Source organism: Pyrus communis, chromosome 13 (genome assembly GCF_041283825.1).
Source record: "Pyrus communis isolate YQ-2024b chromosome 13, ASM4128382v1, whole genome shotgun sequence".
Classification (NCBI taxonomy): domain Eukaryota; kingdom Viridiplantae; phylum Streptophyta; class Magnoliopsida; order Rosales; family Rosaceae; genus Pyrus; species Pyrus communis.
Genome location: NC_142577.1, coordinates 17833568 through 17856451, shown reverse-complemented (window position 1 = coordinate 17856451; position 22884 = coordinate 17833568). Strand labels below are relative to the sequence as shown.

At 35.9% G+C, this 22884-nt stretch overlaps 2 protein-coding genes across 4 annotated transcripts; both read right to left on the bottom strand.

The window, feature by feature from the left end:
- Positions 1-15257: 15257 nt before the first annotated feature.
- On the bottom strand, positions 15258-19830 carry LOC137738394 (U-box domain-containing protein 43). 3 transcript variants are annotated; one of them, XM_068478029.2, is made up of 4 exons: positions 19522-19830; positions 17685-19000; positions 17109-17430; positions 15258-16948 (listed from the first exon to the last, which is right to left on the bottom strand). In XM_068478029.2, the coding sequence occupies exons 2-4, from the start codon at positions 18912-18914 to the stop codon at positions 15453-15455; spliced, it is 3048 nt and encodes a 1015-aa protein (XP_068334130.2). In that variant the 5' UTR covers positions 18915-19000; positions 19522-19830; the 3' UTR covers positions 15258-15452. The 3 variants fall into 3 exon arrangements, with proteins under 3 accessions (XP_068334130.2, XP_068334132.2, XP_068334131.2); XM_068478031.2 differs by having other exon boundaries at positions 19554-19690; XM_068478030.2 differs by lacking the exon at positions 19522-19830 and adding an exon at positions 19128-19471.
- Positions 19831-21288: 1458 nt separating this feature from the next.
- Positions 21289-22355, bottom strand: LOC137737910 (uncharacterized). Its single transcript, XM_068477492.2, has 2 exons — positions 22116-22355; positions 21289-21781 (listed from the first exon to the last, which is right to left on the bottom strand). Exons 1-2 carry the CDS (start codon positions 22242-22244, stop codon positions 21680-21682), a joined length of 231 nt encoding a protein of 76 aa, XP_068333593.1. The 5' UTR covers positions 22245-22355; the 3' UTR covers positions 21289-21679.
- Positions 22356-22884: the final 529 nt, after the last annotated feature.

The window sequence follows — 22884 nt, the reverse complement described above, 5'->3', positions numbered from 1 at the left end:
TTTAATTGTGAAACGCGGGGGCATTGAATTTTACTTGGGCTCAATTTTGGATTTCGCTAAATGAAAAAATGTCATGTGTTACTTATTTTTAAAACAAAAAAAGTTCAATTTTGAATTTCGTTAAATAAAAAATGTCACGTGTTACTTGTTTTTAAAGAAAAATAAGTAATATGTTTTCTATCAGTAAGCCCAAATTGCCAAAGTTTGACCCCTTTCTTGGTGAGTATTGCTGATTTGCCATTTTGATACAGGTCTACGGTAGTAGTGTGCTAGAGATTTTACATTGTGCCGAAACGCGTTTCGGTACAGTAACACAATTGATTGGAAAACATGAGAAAAAAATTTTCAATCAATTGTTTATAATACTTAATTTATCAGACTGTGTTTTTAACACACTGAAAATTTTCTTATAGTATGCATATGCGATTCTTCCCACACTGCACTCCAGTGTACACCTCATGAGTCCACGTGTCAATTTATGGTATACTCAATAATTTCTCACTCGTTGGTGAACTACGTAGCACTTCTCCTCCACAATCTTATTCGGTGTTTTTTTTTTAATATTTCTCTTGTTTATGTTGAATTTTTTTGGTGTGATCTTCAACTTCTGATTTTAACCAGCCAACAAGATCATTAAAATAGTGGTTACATATAATAAATTAAACATGGGTATAAATTACAATGAATAAATAAAACATTGCGTGTATAAATACTTCTTAGGTAAAGTACAAAAAACTACCTCAACTATTGGTGTCGTGACACTTTCATAACTCATCTTTTAAAATTGACAATGTCATACCTCATCTTACGAATTTGTGCCAATGTTATACCTTCCGTTAGCCTGCCGTTAATTTATCAGTTAAATGCTGACGTGGCTTGATCTAGACCCTACTTTCTATTAAAAAAATTAAAAAATTAAAAAAAAAATCATTTAATATTTTTAAATATTAAAATAATAAAAAAAAGTTGAAACAAAAAAAAATCAAAAAAATCAAAACCTTCCCATCCACCCCCTCCCCCTTCTCTCTCTCTCTCTCTCTCTCTCTCTCTCTTTCTCTCTCTCTCTCTCTCTCCCCATCTTCTTCTTCCCTGCGTGATTCAACCAAAAAAAAAATAAAATAAAATAAAATTTGCCCCAACCCCCCGAAGAAGAAGAAGGGCTGGTTTGGTATTGCTGTGCTTTGAAAAAAAGCTGCTTCTGTTGTGCTGTGAGAATAAGCAGCTGTGAAATAAAGCAGCAGAGTATTTGGTAAACTTTTTTGTAAAAGTGCTTTTGAAAAAAAAAGCAGTAGTAGAGTGTTTGGTAAACTTTTATGTAAAACAGATGTGAAAAAAAAGCCAGTTTTTCAAAGCTAGGTTTTGCAGCTTCTTGTTTTTGGCTTTTTTTCATCCAAAACAGTGAAAAAAAGCTGAAACTGAGTGTTTACCAAACACAAAAACAGCTCCCAGCTTTTTTTTATAGCAGCTTTTTTTAGAATCACCTCAGTACCAAACCAGGTCGAAGAAGAAGTAAGAAGAAGAAGGAAGGAAGGAGGAGAAGAAGAAGAAGAAGAAGAAGAAAAAAAAAAAAAAACCCAACCCAGTTCATCCCCCCCCCCCCCCAAAACAAATCCAACCCCCTGCCAAACCAGAAAGCAAAAGAAGGAGGAGGAAGAAGAAGAAGAAGAAAAAAAAAAAAAAAACCCAAATTCCGTTCGCCGATTCCGCGAGGGGTGGGTGAGAGGTTGAGTGGGTGTAAGGATGGGTGCGGAGGGGTGGATGCGAGGTTGGGTGGGTGTAAGGATGGGTGCGGAGGGGTGGATGCGAGGGGAAGATGAATTGGGATTTTTTTTTTTTTTTTTTTTTTTTCTGGGTTGCAGGTAAGGGCTCGGGTGGGGGAGAAGAGGGGGTGGGGGGGGGGGGATGGGGGAGAAGAAAGAAGGACGCGCCGGGGGGGGGGGGGGTGGAGAGGGTGGGAAGGGATAAAGTTTTTTTTTTTTTTCTTCTTCTTTTGTTTTTTGGGTTGCAGGCTTGCAGCAGGGGGTGGGGATGGGGGAGAAGAAAGAAGGATGTTGGGGGAGGGGGGGGAGGAGGGTGGGAAGGGATGAAGGGTTTTTTATTTTTATTTTCTTCTTCATTTGTTTTCTGGGTTGGAGTTTCGCAGGGGGAGGGAAAGAGTTGTTTCGTTTTTTTTTTTTTTTTTTTAACTTTTTTTTTTTAATTTTAATATTTAAAAAATATTAAATAATTTTTTTTTAGTTTTTAATAGTATTTTATTAATTTTTTTAATAAAAAGTGGGCCCTGAATCATGCCACGTCAGCATTTAACTGAGAAATTCACGCCAAGCTAACAAAAGGTATAACATTGGCACAAATTCGTAAGATGAGGTATGACATTATCAATTTTAAAAGATGAGGTATGAAAGTGTCGGGACACCAATAGTTGAGGGAGTTTTTTGTACTTTACCCATACTTCTTTCTATAAATAACTAGATGAAATCTACACATGTATAAATACAAAAGATCTAAAACATATGGGAATTGTTATTAGCATTCCAAAAATCTCATTTGGCACTCTAAACTTTCTATAATTAGAAAGAAAAGTACACTTGTGAGGAGTGTAGAAAAAATCTCAAACAATTCCTAAAAATATATATGGAAGAAAGAGAAGTTGAAGTGAAATGTGAAAGAGAAAGTACATGGAAGAGGTTTATAATTTTATTTGAGAACTGTTATTAGCACTCCAAAAATCTCAATTTGCACTCCTCAGAAGTGTTATTTTCTTTCTAAATATAGAAAGTTTGGAGTGCCAAATGAGAATTTTAGAGTGCTAATAACAATTTCTTTTTTTTTTTTTTCTAAATCAGATATATGTTATGATAACATGTGAGGGAGGGAAAAAAAGATAAAATTCAGATTGTGCAAAACTAAATTATTGTCCATAATTTATTTAGTCATAAGAGACCAAATTGTCTTTTTACCTATTTTGTTGACAAATAGAGTTTTGTTAATATGTAGTTTGAATATATGAAAGGACAATAAACTTAAATGTGGGTTACATCAAGGTATCTTCAAATGAGATGTCAAAAATTTCACATTAGCAATAACAGTAAAAAAAAGACAACACAGGTGTTTTCCAACCGAAATGTCAATTCCAATGTGGCATAACATGGTTGGCAGTAAGGGGGGTTGTTGTCAAATTTGACAGCAGCTTTAAATAATTTTTAATTAATTATTAAATGCTTGTTATTAATTTTTAGGAAATTTAGTAAAAAGTCAATAAAAACTCTACTAATGAACTATACATCAATGGTCACTTTTTATTTTAGACCTAATCAATGAATATTTTTGTTAATTAGGCATAGGTCAATAAGGAATATTACATGGGGTTCAAGCCTATATAAATAGTTATAAAATTACTTTTTTGCCCCAGCTTAAATCATAAAAAAGTCCATGATCATCTCTCCCAAAAAACCTCTCTTTTCTGCACGTGAAGATGAACCCAATACTTATCAATGCAAGCCATGAATAAAGACTTGAAACCCCAGCAATAAAAACCTCTTCACTCGTAACAATAGGCATGAAAATCTAATCGCCGTCTTCTCATCAATCCACCATTGAATTTCATTAATTCATGGCTAATCTCATCGATTCTTGGTTGGACAGTCGGTTGTCAATCAAGTTCATAATATAAATGTGAGATGAAGAGGGGATGGTATTGTTGATTGAATTCACAAAGAGAGAGACGTGATGGAGGAAGGAGAAATAATGGAGAATTTGAAATCAGTTTTAATATATTTTCAATTTGGATCTTGTTTTTGGAATTTCCAAGTTGATTTTTTGGGTTAGAGGTTTAGGATGGAGGACGAAAGACAAACTGGATTTTGACATGTTTTAATTGAAGCCCATATCAGACACTGTATTGCAGTTTCTGTTATGAAGTTCTATAGATTTAGACTATGAATGAAATTATGAGAAAGTCTGCTTTTGGTTATATTTTCCTTGAGCATCAAAATGGTTATTGGACAAGGGCGGGGTTGGTTAGTTCCCAAGACATGGGAAACATATAAAACACCTTTATTCAGTGAATAAATATGTTACAGAAGATTAAATGTCTATCCAAGCCATCACTGAGAAGAGAGCTTGTCCAATTAAGTGGATGAGCTTGCCAAGAGAGAGACGGTGAGATGAGAAAGCACAAAGTTTTATGTCTGCAATTCAAAACCAGGAAACGAACATTGTTTTGCAGTGTTTGAATCCAAATGTAGGAGTCGCGCAAAGTGTGAAGCGTAGGAGGCGTGTGAGTGATGAAACGAACACTGCAACGCATTGTCTGAATTAAAATGTAAAAAACAAAACCAGGGATGCACTAAAATGCAATGTCTAAATCAAAATGTAGAAGAAAATAAAAACAAAATACAAAAAATAAAACAAAACAAAACTACAGGGAACGGACAACACAAGCAATGCCTAAAACTAAATATAAAAATAATGTAAAAAACAGAACCAGGAAACGAACACTGCATTGTAGTGTCTGAATCCAAATGTAAAAATCAAGAGTCACGTGAAGTGTGAAGCATATGAGGCTGTGAGTGACAGAAAAAACGGAACCAGGAAATGAACACTAAAACACAACATCTGATTCTAAATTTGATTGCTATTGCATATACTTACCCGTGTTGAGTAAGTTGTATTGGTACTGGTTAATTTTATTTGGAAAAGTGTTTAATTCTATTAAATTTGGTGACCCTTGTTAGATTACTTTAAGGCTAATTTATGGAAGGACTATTGTTTTCCTTTTTGTGTTTTTTGATTTTGCTCGAGGACTAGCAAAAACTAGGTTTGGTAGGTTTTTATATGTATTTTATTTCTCATATTTTCATGTCAATTATCTCTATGTTTTGTTAAGGAATTGGCCTATAAAGAATCTTATTATTTTCTTTTCCTTAAGTATAGCCAATCTACGCACTTAGTACATTTTTAAAGATAAATTGATTTTCCAAAGGAGTTTTTATGCAAGGACAATTATAAAAGGAAGTTAGGAGGCTAAAGGTCATTTTGTCTAAATTTCATTATTTCTATGAAGTTTTTTTGCTATAGTTTTACAAATCAATCTCATGGAAGTTTCCTATCAGAATTGCACATATGTGAGAGAATGATGATTCGAAGGCTTTCCTGATTTTTCCTAGTGGCGTGCAATAATGTTTGGAAAGCCAAGATATATAGCTAGAAGTTTTTTATTTTTCTAGAATTTTTCAAAAGCTGAATCGACCATAAATCAGACATGCTAGAAAGACGACGAGTTTCCCAAGCCAAGAAAGATTCTTTCCTAGTTTGTGTCATTAATGGTTTAGGAATTTGTTTTGTTTTAGAAGAGTTTCTAACAGATATTTTAATGTTTTTTTAGTGTAGATAATGCTCCCTAAGCTCTCTTCCATATAGTACCATAATACCTTACCATTGCCATACACCACAATTCGCAATAAGAGTTTAGGGATGTGCTTATCCATGGATTCCGGGTTCTATTACTTTTATTTTTATGCGTAACTAAGTTATTTTCTGAGGTTTATAATGAAGACATGACATGAATATTTTCGAATTACTTTGTTAATTGCTCTTTGATTATATGTCATGTTATACTCTTTAATCTTTGTGCATATTTTATTCTAGACTCAAATTTCAAATGACTAATCACCTTTAGAAATTTTGCATATAGACCCTTAGATAAATCTATGAGGATGAGCAATTAATTAGGTTTATTTGGAACTAAGATTAAGAAGAGTAGATAAACTAGTGAGGATGACCAATATTAAGGTAGTCCTACTTGGTTAATACAATTATTCTGTGCTTAATGAGTTTTTATGCATTTAATTGTATGCTTAACCAATAAAATATAGTTCTCATGTAGAGATACACGAGTTGTTGTCTGACCACAGATTAATCCATACCTTAGAAAAAATATCCTTTAAATTGGCATGGTAATTAGATAGTAGTTGGCTTTAGGAAAATGAAACAGGTTTGTTATGGATAGATTCATAACCTTTGGCTTCATTTTTTTCTCAAAACCTTTATGTTGGTGTTTATTTTATTTATTCGTTTCCATTTCTTGTTAGTTTTAGCCATAATCAATTATTCAATTTAATCTATCCTTTGTTAGTTTAACTAAGTGTAGCATAATTAATTGGTTAAATTGGTGTTAAAACAATTCATGTGAGATCGACTTGGTATTTGTATATTTTTACTGCAATTGATTTGTGCACTTACAAGTTTAATTTGGCTTAAATTAATCTATTATTTAAGTTAGTTTAAATATACATCAGTACCAACTGTGAATGACCCGGACCATGATCATTCAAATTGTATATATGAAATCTTACATTGTTCGGAATGAAAAAAAAAAAATGATTATTAAAGTGAAATTGGATGTACATATGGTCAGAGGCAAATTCTCTACCCTTCCACTTCTCGTGCCTTTTCATACCCTCCTGTTTTGTGTGGTCACGCTTAAATCATGTCAACATTTTATATTGTTTTTTTATAGAGATAATAAGATAAAAAGAAATAGTAATATAAAATGTTGACGTGTCTTATCCGTAATCATACAAACAAGAACACAAAAAATGGCTGGTCAGCTAAACAGTCAAAAAGAGTGGTTTCACACATAAAGAGGTGTAGTTTCTCTGCTAATTGTACTCAGACTTTTGTGACAAGACCTCTCTCGTTTTGGTCTACTAATAGACCAGTCGTTTAAATGGGAGGCAATATTGATGCTAGATTAATTAGCGGCAAATTACAGTGAACCACTAAAATACTCCTACTTTTCGTACACTTTTAAATGATTTTGAAATCCATGTGTTTTTTAAACTAAACATGATTGCTCTCATATAAAATTCATGTACTCTCAACATATATTATTGAAAATAAACATACTAAATAAATATTTAAGATAAAAAAAAGTTTAATAGTTTAAATAATTGCTGAATTTTTCACTATACTTTTTTTTTTAAATGTTGAATAATACACGTAAATATTTTACGTTTATATACTCATTAATAACTACGTCGGTACGTGGATCAAATTCAACAAATATAATAACTATACTCGTTAATGTAAATATGAATTTATCAATAAATATAAGGCTAGTCGTATACATACCATCATGTGTGAATAGGAGGATGCCCCGATGGCTTTGAGTTTGAAGGCTGGTGGCAGGTACACGGAAGAAGTAATTGCGACGTTTGACCTTCCTATAAGTTATGTAGAATGAGATGCAGACCGAAGGTTCATTTCTAACAACACCGATATTGTAATGACCCAATTTCTTAATTCGGAAGATAATTATTATGGTAGGTCCAAAGAAATTAAACCCTAAGATTTATTTTTAAATTAATCACCCAATTCCTTTTCTTAGACAAATTTTCAACAAAAGATTAATCTCAGTTATTTTATGGCTGCATCTAACTTCTCCTTAGACTGCCTACGTACCCTCAATAGGGATCAAACCATTCGTAGTTCACCTTTCATTTTTAATCCATTTCCTAAAATATTCAAGTGGAGGAAATATTCAATACCATATTTAGCAATTGAAACACATCAAATGGATACCCAAAAACGAATTCAGAATACTGAAATCTGCGTAAAAAGGCAGAATTGGCTCACTGGCCACGAGCCGTCGCAAGTGGCGGTTTCCGGCGAACGGAAACCCAATTTTCTGACGAACTCCAAAAATTACCAAATTTTACAGATTTGTAGAACACAACAAGGGGAACAACTTTCATACTTGGGCCGAAGTCCAATTCAGCCGGAAAGACGTCGGAAATCACCTTGACTTGCCGGAAATCCAGTTTTTCGGACTAACTCTAAAAATTACCAAATTTTACAGATAGTTAGAGCTTAATGAGGGGATAAAGTTCAATTCAGCCGGGAAGCACTTGAAATTGGTCTCGCACCATCAGAAACCTTAGAAATAGGTGTTCTTGATTCAATGCCAAAACGAACTCCGATGCTACAACCAATGCGTGGGCCTTTCTCCTGAGATTAAGGGGAGTCTATTAGTCGTGGGAATCGACGGTAATCGTTGTCGGAATCACTCGAAAAAGGTGAAAACTGTCAGACAAACCAGAACTTTGTGGCTTCGATTTGTAAAGTTGGCTTAGAAATTTAGAAATCTAACACCAAAGGGACGTTGGGCTCGCCGAGAGCTTTCCATAGACACCAAGATCACCCAAAACGAAAGTCGGATGAGAGAGATACGACCAGGTCGGGTCGGCGGGTCAAATGGGAATCCGGTTCCCTATTCCTCCTCTCCTTCCTTTCCCCACCTTCCCTCCCTTCCTGATTGGTCATCCCCTCTCCCTTTCTCTCTCTTTTCCCCCTTTCTTCTGCTGCCATCTGGCAACTTCTTTTTTTTTTTTTTTTTTTTCAACTAAAATGTCTCTAATTTCATTATAATTCCAAATTACATTCTGTTTCAGCCCGCGCATTCGTATCAATGAGTACTATCCAAATATGTAAAGAAATCTGAAAAATCATGAAAGGATCAAATATGTCCACGAAGAATCCCGTTTAATACAATAGGGCCATTTTCATCTTTTTCACTTATCAATAAATTTTACGATGTAAATTATAATAATTTCCAGTAACAAAATTTTAAAATTTATTGATTAAATTTTCATAACCATAAATCGATCTATTTTCGATTTTCTTTACATATTCATATATTTTAAATTTTCAGGGTATTACATATATTGTCTCAAACTTGTTAATTACCACATATACAATCCATGTGGGGTTTATCACAAAAGGCCTCAATATTAAAATTCTTCTTTTCTCAGAAATACGATCGATGTGGGATACTACAAAAGTCATTGATCCCTCCCCTTCTCTTTACTTTTGTATGGTAATGCTTGGCTACATACTAGTGAGTACTTACCTTTTGATATTGTCTAATAATATTTTTATTTTTTATTTTTTTTAAATGACGTGTCATTAATTTTTCTTGTCTGTAAAGAGCAAAAAACACTACACATTTTTTCATTGGGTCGAATTAAAAAGTGAGTATATAGAGTACTCACTAGTGAATATCTAAGTATTATCATTTTTTTTTTTGACAGGTTTACTCAACAAACTTTAACCATTTCATCTCTAATTTAATACACAAAACTTCTCACCAAAAATCATCCAACCCAGAGACCAATTCCCGCTTGCTCTTGTAATTACGTGTTGAAAAAATAATATGGCAGCTGGGTAGGTATACGTGCATACGTATGCATATGAATTAGGGTTTGGGACATGCAAGCACATAAAGTTGGCCCTACTTTTGCCTATTTTTGTTTATGTTAGTGATGGTAGACAAGAAATTAACTAAAACTTGCACGAAATGATCATAATATTTTCTTCTTAATTTGGTTGTTTGTTGTGGCATTTTGCTAGGCCAGTTCGGGTATATATTGTTGTCTTATTCTTAGTGTTTAATTTCTGTCACAATCGGTGATGTTTTATATCCAGGTTAACTTGATCGAGTTCATATGTTGTGGGGACCTAATGGCACCTCTTTTTACCTAAGAAGATGATCAAGATCATATATAGCTATATATTAGTCTACCTTTGCTTTCCCTCCATATAAGCATCGGTGTCCTTGAAAAGACTCTAATCTTATCATGGGACGTAAATTTGGCAGCATGCACCGCCCTGAAGTGGCAGTTTAAACTATAAATGAGATTCATTCTGATAGAAACGATATTCCATCGTAAGTGGGAGGGAGATATTTTACTCTATGGCAAATGAGGATTGGGTTAGACCATACAATGAGTTAGTCATTAACTTGGTATTGAATTACACGTAAATATATAATATGTCCTTGTCATCTATGCGAGTTAAACTTGATACATTTAACTTACAAATGAAAAAGTTTACCACTAGGCTGTAATACTAGAAGTTAAACGGTGTTAGTGCCTATTATCGTATTAACTGACGATGAATCAATGAATATAAATTTTAAACTTTGCGTAGCACATAAATTAAATTACACTCATCTAACAATTATTAATATGATAGTAATGCTCACCATCACTCAGGGTTGAGCAAAAATACTTTCCATAAATATTCCCAAACCTTTAAGCTTTTTCAATTATTTATTTATTTTATGGAAGGCCTTCAGGGTTTTGACATTCACACAACTAGCCCCTCTACATATTAGCCAAACAGTATTACGGTCAAACTTGGACTAAACAATTTTAAATGTTTAGTTATGCCAGCCTTTAGACGTAAACCTTAAAATTCAAATCGATTTTTCTGTTTGTTGAGCAAACTTAGCTGGATACATACAAAGAATTGAAATATGTCTTATGCATAAAAAAAAATTATAATAAAACGTGACAAATTACAAAGTAATAAGTAGACTTTAAACATTTCGTTAAAAACTGAGCTCATAATAGAATCGCTAAATCTCATGTTATACAAAGATCACATAAAAACAAAACTGTCAACTCACGTTAGACATAAAGTACGATGTCCATGGTCTAATCGCATCACATATGCCATGATCCCATGACACCAGGTGAAGTAGATTCATCAGTTCAATTACAAATCCATCCTTTTCACACATAGATTTGAAAGAGTTTCAGCGCACCACGACAAAATTAAAATGAAAAAACTCCCCTAAGATAAAAACCAAAACCAACGCAATCCTAGAGATTTTATGAAAATTATTATATATAAAAAATAAAATAAAAAATTAATCAAACTAGTAATTAATATGTCACCGATTCACATCCTCCGGCCACCAAAAGAAAGCCATGGAACCATACCAGTTAAATACATATATAGTGGCATTAGCTTAAGGTGAACCCCATGTCTTGCATCTCCAAACTCATATCAGGTGACAAGTTAAGCCAAAACCTTATATTAGTTATGTGCATGTTGATAATAAATCCCCATTGATAGGAGGAGGAGTCTTGCATGTGCTTATAATTAGTTTGGTTACTTTATATTGCCAATTTGGTTTTAAGGTGAAGCCTCATTTGCATAGCAGGTTGTCCTGCGTGTGAAGCTTCATTTGTATTGTCCACGTATTAGGCGCGTAAAGCCTAATGGTCACACATGCTCCGCATCTGCCCATTTTTGTTGTCCACGTGTTAAGCTTGAAAAGTCGCCATACTTGAGGGGGCATGTTAAGAATGAATCCTACATTGATGGGAAAAGAGACCTTGCATGTTATAAGCAATTAGGCTACTATCCATATTACCAATAAGTTTTATGATAGGACCTCAATTTTTTTTAGTGTGTCAGCCAAAAGATGTCAACTGCTTCGACAACTAAAGTTTCACGATAACCCTAAAAGTAAGAGGAATGAAAGAGAGAAAACTGACCAAAGAAGGATTGCTAGCAACACCAAGGCCAAAAGAAAGGCATGATGACAAATTTATTTTCTTCATTTTTTCTCTCTAACCGGTTTGGATTTTTTTTCAAGTGGTATTCCAAAAGGACAGGAGAAAAATGTACTTAAACTCCTGGTTTCACAAATAACCTAACCAATGAGTTAGGTAGCTTGACCATGTATTTTATATACTTTTAGGATTACATAACTTTTTAATTTCGGGAAGGAGTTAAGTGCCTAGCTAAACTAGTTAGTTATATTATAGGGAATTTCTACTAAATTCATGACCCATTCCTTTATCATTTATTTTAGAAGCAAAGCAACGTTCAACCAAACAAGGGTAATTTCCATTTCTTCGCGACTTACATTACCTATATATTCTACGACTCTAGGGATGTAAGGTTGTTGACCAAAATGGGATATATAGGAGTTTGCTTGCAGGGCAGAAAGACGATGACTTAATGTTTTCAAAAACTGTAGTTTGCCTTCTTAGAAATGCTTAACCAAAACAGATAACAAAGTATACAAATAAACAAAGATCAAGGAGAGTTTAAGATGTTGATGAAGGAGGGTGAGAGAGAGAGAGAGAGAGAGGCTACCAACTGCACAGATGTTTCTTAAACAGTACTAACAATTGGGCACACACAGTGTAAGTGCAAATTAAGAAAGTGTGGAACCAATTTTCCAGTACAATAACTTATCAACGTAAGAGAAATCGTGAATGTTTATTCTTTATTTGGTAAATGAAGTTATGAAGCTTATTTAATTATTTCCTAAAAGAGGTGGGGAGTTGATTTTTTTCTTTGTGATAAGAGAGAGGTTTTCTTAATAATTAGTATAGATAACAGGTAGAAGTTTTCAAAACAAGTGATGGCATGTGCAAAATAAACAATGGATAATTTAAGGATAATTTTTTAAATGTCATATGAACTTATACATTTTTTTGAATTTGTTATATGAATTAAAATTTTAAGTGATTTGTATTTCATTCTAGTAGCATTATGTTTTTCATCCAAAATACTTGCACATGTCCTGTGTTTTGGGTTATTTCGAACATTTGACCTTATTTTCATTTTACTTCATTGTTTACCATGAGCAATAACTTTGTAAAAACAATGTAACTCTGATATTTGAATCGTTTTAGAGGACAACCATACTTCAAGAACATGTGATATATATTTGAAGACTATATTGTTGGATAGAAACTCAGTCAAAAATATTTATATTATGTCTTTATACTAAGTTTCGTTTTTGTTTTAGAATAAAAAATATTTTCCCATTACATAATCATTTATATTTTTAGTTTGTAGAAACCTTATATTTTTGTTTTGGCCAAGGCAACGTTTTAGAAGGGGAGTGAAGAGTTGAAGTCCTAAATATCCCAAAACACAATTCATATGCAAGACATGTACACGACTTATTTTGGATGGAAAAGCTAATAGAGTTAATGACATATAATAAATTTATGATTTCAGAAATTTGATATGACGAATTGCTTAAGATTTTAGTTCATATGACAAATTGATAAAATTATATAAATTCATATAACATTTAAAATTTTCCCCAATCCTTAAATGTAAGCAATTATTCCTCTTTAAATGACGATGTGACCATATTTTATTAGATAAACATATTTGAGACCATTCATTCACTTTGAAGATCAGTATCTTCATATGTGTCAAGAAAATCATCTTTAATAAATGAGTAAATTGTAGCAATAGTCCCTCAATTTTAATCAAATTGGAGCAATGATCCCTCAACTAAAAATCCATTACCATTAGTCCCTTAACTCATCAAAATATGTAGCTATGGTTATTTTCGTCAACTTCGTCAAAATTTTGTCAAAATAAGTTATGTTGGAAGGACCATTGCTATAATTGGGGTCCCTCAACTCATCAAAACATGTAGCTATGGTCATTTTCGTCAACTTTGTCAGAATTTTGTCAAAATGAGTTATGCTGGAAGGATCATTGCTACAATTGGGTTAAAGTTGAAGGATCATTGCTCCAATCGGGGTTAAAGTTGAGGGACCATTTCTCTAGTTGGATTAAAATTAAGGGGCCAATGATAATGAATTTTTAGTTGAGGGACCATAGCTGCACGTTTTGATGAGCTGAGGGACCAATGGTAATGGATTTTTGGTTGAGGGATCATTGCTCCAATTGAGTTAAAGTTAAGGAACCATTGCTACAATTTACTCTTAGGAAATTAATTAATTACAAGTAATTAATTATAAGGATAAATTTGTCTTTAAGAATTTTTTTTTATATGAAATTTGGCTAAATAGGATTATCTGTAAGAAAACTAAAACATCAAGGGATGTTAATGTAATGTCTCAAACATGATGGGGTTTGTGAAAACTCAATAAACCTCAGGGAGTGTTAGTGTAATTAACTTGTAAGGAGCATGTTGCTCAAGTAGTTAAACTCGATAAACCTTAGGGAGTGTTATTGTAATTAACCCATAAGGAGCTTGTTGTTCAAGTAGTTAAGAGTAATTTTTAATAAATGATAGCGTTAGTAAGTTAAATTATTAGTCGTTGAAAGAGAGAGATCGGTAGGGATCAAACTTGTAACAGGGTGCATATACATAATTTTTTCGTCACTATGATAAATCACCGTCTGCAAGTGATTAAGAGCATTTACTTATCGTCAAATTTCTAGGCATTCCTACTAGGAATGGGCAAATGGGTCTAGGAACCGCGGGATGAGGTTGGTCTAGTTAGTTTGGGGCAGGTACGTGGCGTGTACAAATTTTGTAAACTCCAAACGGGGGTGGGCAAATTTATGAAAAAATGACCCCTAGCCGAATCGTTGGTACCGTCCATTATATAGAGATTAACCCTTCACCATTGATTTATAACACATCTCTTACTCTCAGTCTCTCCTCTCTCGATTTCCCAAGTTGAGTTAGTGGACTCTCCTCTCTTGAATTTGCAACTCGAGCATCGATCTCGAGGTCTCTCTAGGGACTTCGCCTACCACCGTTCTTCGCCATCGTGACTTTAGCTTCTTCGTCGGTCCATACACGATGTTCGCTGCAAGGATGCCAACAGGGTTTTGGCAAAGATGATCAAGGACTAGGACATCACCGCCTCCCTCGACGGCCTCATGAAGAAGGAGATCGGCATCCTCACGACTAGGAGAAAAATTTCGAAGCTTGCCCAGTTTGGAGGTTGACGTGTGTCTGCCACTCGAGGTCTTCCATTGGTGCTATATTTCTGGTTTGTTTTTTGATTTCGAGTTGTTTGTGGGGGATTCTAAGTAAAAAAAAAAAAAAAAAAAAAGATCCAGAAAGGGAATTTGTTATTTTTCCATGCATGCCATCACTGTTTTGGATTTTGATCTATTAGGTTGTTATATTGTAAAGCAATCTTGGGAAATTAGTCATTTGGGTTGTCTAAATTTTTATTTTATTTTATTTTATTAAAGTTAGTTACTTTGAAGGTTTTTCATGAGGAGATTGACTTGGTGTGTATTGTGTAAATTATGATTGGGTTTTGAGATTTTGGTGAATTGGTTGTTCTGGAAAATTTGATAAGGAAGGAATAGCAAATGTACCCGCGAGCCCCCTAGGAACCGGCCCGTTTGAAACAAACCGGATTAGGTCCGGTTCTTATTTCAATTTTTGCATGATCCGCCCCATCCCGCGCTGCTGTATTTTCAAAAGGGTCCGGTCCTTACCCTCCAATTTTTAGTTCTTACTTCTAAGGCACAAATTCCTTATACTGAAATTTAGTTATATAATTATCCAGCAACAGCAGCCATCTATACATTATTTTCGTTTGGCTAAACATTCACGGAAGCACTTACATAGTTAGAGATCCTCTTCTCAGAGGGCTAAAACTTTTAGGCTGTCCAGAATATTTACTCATCCAAAGCGGAGTAAAACGCACTTAGTATCACGGTCAAATGCTGTTTCTTTTTATTTGTAAGTGAAAGGTAGATTCGACGGGAGTACAAAGAGGGACAATTGATGAATGTTTTAATAAGAGTGACAATTGATGCACTAAATTTTCCAACTCTATCCCGGTATAATCCCAAACAGAATTGAAGTACATTTGTTCTTCTGATCTGGTAACCAAAATTTTTTAGCCTTACATCATTCCCGGAATAATAGAAGTTGATGATTTCGAATAACGTTCAAGGAGTGACAAAACCCTGGAAGCCTTCCTCCTATGGCGGCCATCCTCATGAATCTTCCTGCTAGTTAGTCCAGCAAGACGTAATCTAGCTGCTGATCCATACACCTCAACCATTTCCTTCGACATGAAAACCTTTTCGAGAAGACTCAATGCCTCTTCTTGCAGAGAATCCGTTCCCCAAGATAATATCTCCAACGTCGGCTTTATGGCATCAGCGTCATGCAAGACACTGGCTCCTCTTTGAGGAGAGGTTTCGAGAACCAATGTCGAAAGAGTTTGAATTGCTTCGATGGCAGTTTCATAGACCTCTCCCGATAAGAGCCTTACCAAGTCAGGCAAAGCTTTCGCTTCCAAAAGACAGAATGTGGAAGTCACACTGCAGATGCCACCGTGTGCTGAGCATAGTGGAGTGCCGGATGGCTTGAAACATGACCAGCAGCCGGAGGGTTTGGAGACCATGGTGAGCTTTGGAGTGCTTGTGGAAAGATTACCAATCAGAGCTGCAGCCCACGCCTTTGCAGTCACTGAGCTGGACCTGAGAAAGTTTACGAGCAAAGGGTATGCTCCTCCTTCAACCAGCTTACGCTGCGATTCCAGGTTTGTGGGATCCGTAAACCTGAAAAGAGCACTTAGAGCATTTTCTTTTGCCTTCATAGTCCCTGTTCTTAAAATGTTTATGATTGCAGTATGTCCATCCAGTTCGATTAACTTCTTAGTTAGTAATCTTTCGGATTTTGGCAGATTTGCCAATAATCCAGCAGCAGCCATCTGTGCATCATCCTTGTCATCATTCTCAAGGAACCCCACTAAAGCCTCCAGCCTTCTTGGCTTGAGAAGGTATTCCACGACCCCCTCAGGCTCATGCTGTGAGAAGAGGAAAAGCAAATTTATGGCAATCTCCCGAATCTCTGAGTCAGAGTGATCAAGTAGAGGAAGGACTAGAGATATGGCATTGGCAGTGAGAACAACCTTTTTTATCAGCCCTGCATCAAACTTGCAGATTCCAAGAAGTGAGAACAAGGCAGGCCTCCGGACATTGTAGGCCAAGTTGGGATTCTGTTGTAATGCAGTCAAACTGGTGACAATTGGCTCTAACTCTAGTTGACAACCATTTTCATCAACAAAGAATTTAGCCCCATCCGTGTCAGATGTAAATTTCTCCAGGATTTCATAACATTTAACAGCAATGATTGGGCATACATGGGGAGTGAAAGCTAGCTTTAGAACAAGATTAACCCCACCAGAAGCAGCTATCAGTTCTTTGTTGGCACTGCAACCTGATAGTTTAGCCAAGGCGGATAAGGACAATTGTTTTGATTCAATATTTCCAGACACCATTTCGAGCAAAGGAGGTATAATCCCTTCCTCACCAAGAAGCTTCAAATTTGAGTCTACCAATTCCATGTTAACTAGTGTTTTCACCATTGATAACCTTGAAGTTTCCGGCCCTAGAATGATAAAATGCATCAGTAATCCATCGTAAAATGAAAAAAGGCAATTCAGAAAAACAGATTTATTACATCCAAATCTTTTCTTTTTTTGTATGTGATTGAAGGAATAGAATATAAAGAAGATGTTATATAGGTCCTAGGAGATGAATCGTCTTACCTTGAACTATGCGATCAACAAGTGGCTTATACCAGCCAGATTTAGCTGCACAATAAATGTTTTCCTCATCTATGTCGAAAAGTTTCAGCAAGATTTTCTCTGCAATCTCAGCTGACTCCCTCACAGTTCCCTTTAAAAGGGTGTAAACAAGGAAAAGAATTGTACTGCATTGTTGAGAGAGTTTCCTGCATACAGGCACATTCCAACCAGTTCTGTCCTGCAACAATTCATATAGCAACTCAATTGCAGCCTTCGAGATGCTTGCGTCGCGGCCTAAGCAGGGAATGATGTGATCCCACCCCTGGGATTCAACCACTTTCTCCTAAACGAATTGATCAAAAAAGATTTAGAATACAGCAAAACATTTCAAATATTTTCAGGCCGTAAAAGAGAACAATTCATAACTTTGTCCAACTCTGAAATAATAGATTGTATACTTCAAAAATCAGAAGAGTGGGAGGAAAAATTAGATGAATTAAAGGAAGGGCATTCGATTTCTAGTATTCTTTTTTATTTTCAGCTTTCACTTTCTTTTAGATGTTTTCCATATATACAAGGAGTATCAAAGATGCTTACCTTGTTTCTTGCATGCCCTTCGACAATATCCTTTAAGGTGATCAAAATCTTCCTCTTCACTTCTCTGTTGTGAGAATTTCCGAGGACGGAGATTATAATATCGGTGAGTCCTTCAATGGCGATCCAGTCCTTGTTAATAGAATTCTCTGTCATAAGATCTTGCATTTGGCTTAAGGCCTCTAACATTGACGTCTCAACGCCTGATAACAACTTTGCCTTGGCAGATCGGATCTTGAGACAATAATTTAGCTCTCTCCACTCTTCTATTGATTGTCTCAGTGGGATGTTACACCTCCACGAAGTATCTTGAAGAACCTCAAGAGTTTCGGGGTCAGTTCTCTTGCCACTTTCAAACCAAGCTATGATAGCGGCTTTCTCACATGTAGTACCAGTGCAAAGACTGACTGGTTCAGCCATCACAGTTTTTCTAATACAGCATTTAAAAGGCTTAAGTGGTGGAATATATTCTTCACTCGGATCATACCCCTCTATGGCCTGCACCCGTTGCTTGTATTGCTTCTTGACTTCTTCATAATCCCTCGCAGCATCAGCTCGAGAGAGCAACTCAATAATCTGATCTAAGAAGAAAACTTCAGCTCTTTCTTTCCTGCTGGTAGCTTCTTCTTTCTCCTTTCGGAAATCTGCAAGCTCTTTGCTTATCTCCGAGGGCTCTAAAGGCACCCCAACTGCCATTGCTATTTCTGCAAGCATGTCGTTTGCAAAACCTGGGCCAAGGGTCTGATCGTCAAGACCTTGTTTTAGCTTGTCGAAAACTTGGAGCTGAGACTGTGAAGCCTCGATTTCCACTCTTTGCATCTCATTCTGTAACCTATTCACCTGATCAGATATCCCCAATAAGACATCGTTGCTTGCAAGGGAGAGAGCAGCCAAAGACCTTCCAATATCCCTGGTAACGTCTTGTACCTCCTTGACAATGTGCCTGCACTTGACAAGCAAGTAGAAACGTGCTCGGTTTTTGTACTTGTCAACCAGATTATTAGCCCTTTTAACATCTGTTTCGAGGGACCCCAAAGCAAGCCTTGCAGCTTGTGAATCATTCAATTCTTGATGCTGTAGTTCTTTCAAAACCGATCCAATGTCAAGCAAGTGGTTCGAAAGGACCTTGAAACTCTCCTTTTCGAGAACATCTTTCGCAGCGTTGGCTGTTTTAATGACCTGGTTCGTTAGCACAGCCAAGATGGTACCAATAGGTATAAGTTCCAACGCCATCGTTATACTCTACGCCAAATCCTTTATTCGAACAGAAACACGATCGCTTATGAGATGAAGGCTACAACTACCGAAGCATACTTGTCCTGCACACGAAAAACACACAAAAATACCAAGAATTTGTACCAATCAACATTCTAGTTGGTCAAGGATAAGTTACTTTTTTAAGTTGAAAAATAAACTGCAATCCAAATCGCAACGAACAAGTCACACCTTTTCACACGGAAACCTTTGAATTTTGAAATTCTGCTAATCGAAAAAAATTTACAAGTTTAAGAGTTCAATCACAATGAAAGTGCCTGGTTAAAAAGCTGAGAAAATCAGAAAGAAATATCTCAGCTTTGGTTTTGGCCACTAATCCGTTGGCCGGAACATGTAAACGGAAGGAAAGTGGACAATCCAACTGGTCCAGAAGATGAACATTGTAACACTGGCAAACGAAATACTTTCAGTTTCAAACTGGTAAACGAAACAGTTATCAAACAGGTCGGGGTAACGAGAGAACTTGCATGTACTTATAACTAATTCGGATAGAAATAAGCAAGAAAAATAAGCACAAGTATATTAAAACATGAGAAACCCAGAAAAAGCAATGAGAATTAGGTACCTGTCACAAGAGAAGTGCATCATCATATTTACACTTGGAAAAGTTGGGGTTAAAGCGATCAAAGATTTGCTCCGGTTGGAAAATAGCACTTGCTAATTTGCTATTGCCATTGCTATCAGTCTGTTAGCCTATTGCTATCGCTGCAGGGGGAAGACTTAAGCAAGTCAAGGCTTCTTTCTGTGGCTGTCACTCACCATTTATTGAATATTGGTTATTAATTTTAAATTACTTAATTCAGACGCGGTGTGGAAAATTCAGAGTTTCTTTAGTTTTTTCTCTCTTGTTGCGTGCGTGTGTGTGTGTGTGTGTGTTTTTTTTTTTTTTTCCCAGGAAATTTGTGTTTTCGACTTGTAAACCACGGTTCATTTGACCGTGGAATTGTACGAAAGATCAGGAAATTTCCACATACCTGAGGAAGGTTGTTGATCATGTCGTTGTTGATTTTATGCCATTGTAATTACAGATGTGATATAAAGGTGAGACAATAATACATGCAACTTACGTATGTAACCAAAAATACAAAAGGTAAGAGTTTAGATCTGAATAGTTAAGAAAATTCACTTGTATATTCAAAATATTGAGTTTAAGTTCTTTCTCTTCCAATATCGCTTGAATAAAAATTGAAGTAAAAGTCAAACCATCCGTGTTTCGCACACAACGAAAATTTTCTTCTCTCCATAAACTTTCTGACACATCAAAGTTTAGCATCAATTCTTGTGCTAACATTATGAAAACATTATGTCAAAAACATAAGGTGACATCGTATCTATAGAAAATGCCACTTTTGACCAAGCCTCTCTAGCAGGGCCGGAAATTTTAACTAAGAAAAAATTTATCGCGAACTGAAGCTACACATCAATTCTTCAGCTGTCTTTTCATTTTAAAATTATTTCAGCACAAAGATATATATTTATATAGTTGGTTGAATTGGTCATAGATTTTTAAGCCATACGAGGCCCTGTTTTTGAAACATTTGGCGTTGCTGTATCAAATTTTCCTTCTTTATTAAAAAGACGCACGAAAAAGAACCTCGCGTGAAACTTAACAAAGAAACACCATTTGCTCTAAGAGCTGACTTTGTTATTGTAGTCCACAACAACTTCTATAACCTATTGTAGTCCACAACATATATAACCTATATAAATTGTGTAACGTTAAAAATTTTGGGCCCTTCAAAATCGAGGGCTGTGCGGGTGCACCTCTTGCACTCCCTCAGGGCCGGCTCTGCCCCTAGCATTTGCCTTGAAATTATATTCTCTATTTTTCATCATTAATTCCTAGCCAAAAGCATTAAAGTTGTTTTTGCAAAGATTAGTGCAAAGATTGCTAGCACTCCCATTTCTGTGACGGCCATCAGTCCGGCGGACTTTCAGTTCGTGAGTTGGCACAGGGAAAGAGAGCTGCAGCACAAATTCAAAAGCCCAAATCCAATTAAGATGACGAAGAATACTGGAGATATTTTCTTACGAATTATTTTATTTTATTTTTTTGGTTGAATTTTCTTATGAATTTTTGTTATAGCATCCATAACGGCCTCTGGTTTCCGGTTTAGCCCTTCAGATGGCCACCCGGCTAATTAGAAACCCAGAGGAATTAGCTCTTCAACTCCCTCAACCCCAATTTACAGGCCGGAGAAAGGTTTTCCCGGCGATTGTAGGGCATTTGAATGAAAAATGCAGCAATGGCTCGAGTTTGCAAGTCCACAAAAACAATTAATCCCAATGGATCAGAGCAGTAAAGCATGGAATCAACACAACAGTAAAGGAGAGACAAGTCCAACCATCTGAAACTACATTCAAGCTCAACCTCAGCACAGTTAGTAGTACATGGGCATGGTGATACTTGGCCGATAACATCGCCAATAAACGAAATCAAACCATTGAAAGCAACAAGTAGTGGTTCCATTCCATTCATGCTCTTACGGTATTACATCACATCCCCAGTCACAAAGTTCATTCAAGTTTCTTATTTTTCAAACCGAAACGGAGGAGGCCAAACCCCATCACAAACATTACAAGTTCATACGTGTATTCGAACAGCTAATCCACTTACTAACCCCTCTGCCTCGCCATTTATTTAAACACAAATCCAAATACAAATATAGCATTTCTATATAGCAGCAAGGCACTTACAAGTTACAACAGAGGCAGCAAAAGCCTCAACGGCCAGCCTTGTTCCGAGCTAGCTCTCGTGCCATCTCCCTCATTTCCTCCGGTGATGGAGGTCTCGGTGCCTCTGGTGGATATACTACATACGAATGCTGCACCCCATAACAACGCAATTAAACCCATACATTGATTGCCTCTAAAACATGGTTAAATTAATAAACCCACGTGAAATTTCACCAAGCCTCTCGCTATGTAATAATTTCTAACTTAATCATTGTGAAATTTCAGATTTACTATCATCTCAACTTTGAATCCTTCAATTTAATCACACTACAACGTTATAATCCAATAAACCCAATTCAGATTTCAACCAGATTCTTTCAGTATCTAAAAATTATTCCAGTTTATACATCCAAAAAAATAAATTAACACAACATCAGTGTGTGTGTGTGTGTGTGTGTGTGTAAAGAGAAATAGAGAGATTACATTGCCCATGAATCTCTGGAGATTCTTGGAGTTGTTGGCGAAGGAGTACATAAGAACGATGGGGATGGAGACGTACAGGCCAAATTTTCCGATCTCCAGAAGTCCCTTCGAAGTTCCCACATTCGACATCTTCCCTGTTGGCTCAGGTATGAAGCTTCAGCTCACAAACCCTAGAAAATGATCGACCTTCGCAGAGAGAGAGAGAGAGGTTCAGGAGGTGAACGTGTGCGGATGAGGAATTGGATACGTGGGCTGTACTGTTTCTTGGTACCCGCCTGAGTGTCTGTGACATTGGGCCGGGCGGCGGGCTTTTGTCAGAAAATTATTAATGGGCTGCTCCAATGTTTCAATTTGGTTTTTATATGTTCATTTGTCCAAATTTAACCTACCTAGTTAAACAATTGTTGTATTTTAACTTAAGTGCGTTACTTTTTTCACGAAATAACAAGTGAGAGGCATGTTTTGTAACTCCAGAAGCCAATTTATCCTCCTATGCTGTAGGCTCACCGAAGAGAATTAACAATAGTCGTAAGGAACTTAAACTAAAGATACTGACTCATTGAATATTTATTTACTAAACAAGACTGAGCTAAGCTAGTTCTAAAGCCAAAAGACGAAGGCGCAAGGAGAAACAAACAAGGGGAAAGTTACTTTTTGATCCATATAACTCGCTAGCCTTCGTGATCCTTCTCCTAATATGTCAGTGATTGGGCATATTATCAAAGACACAACAACTTTGTTGGCTTCAGTCACTGGAATTTCTTATACC

Excerpts from the sequence above, each read along its gene's own strand:
- LOC137738394 (XM_068478029.2), bottom strand. The coding sequence starts at position 18,914 with ATGGCGTTGGAACTTATACCTATTGGTACCATCTTGGCTGTGCTAACG. Across the intron at positions 17,431-17,684 it reads AAGGGCATGCAAGAAACAAG|GAGAAAGTGGTTGAATCCCA; the intron begins GTAAGCATCTTT and ends CAATTCGTTTAG. Across the intron at positions 16,949-17,108 it reads TGTTGATCGCATAGTTCAAG|GGCCGGAAACTTCAAGGTTA; the intron begins GTAAGACGATTC and ends TTATCATTCTAG.
- LOC137737910 (XM_068477492.2), bottom strand. The coding sequence starts at position 22,244 with ATGTCGAATGTGGGAACTTCGAAGGGACTTCTGGAGATCGGAAAATTT. Across the intron at positions 21,782-22,115 it reads TCCAGAGATTCATGGGCAAT|CATTCGTATGTAGTATATCC; the intron begins GTAATCTCTCTA and ends TATGGGGTGCAG.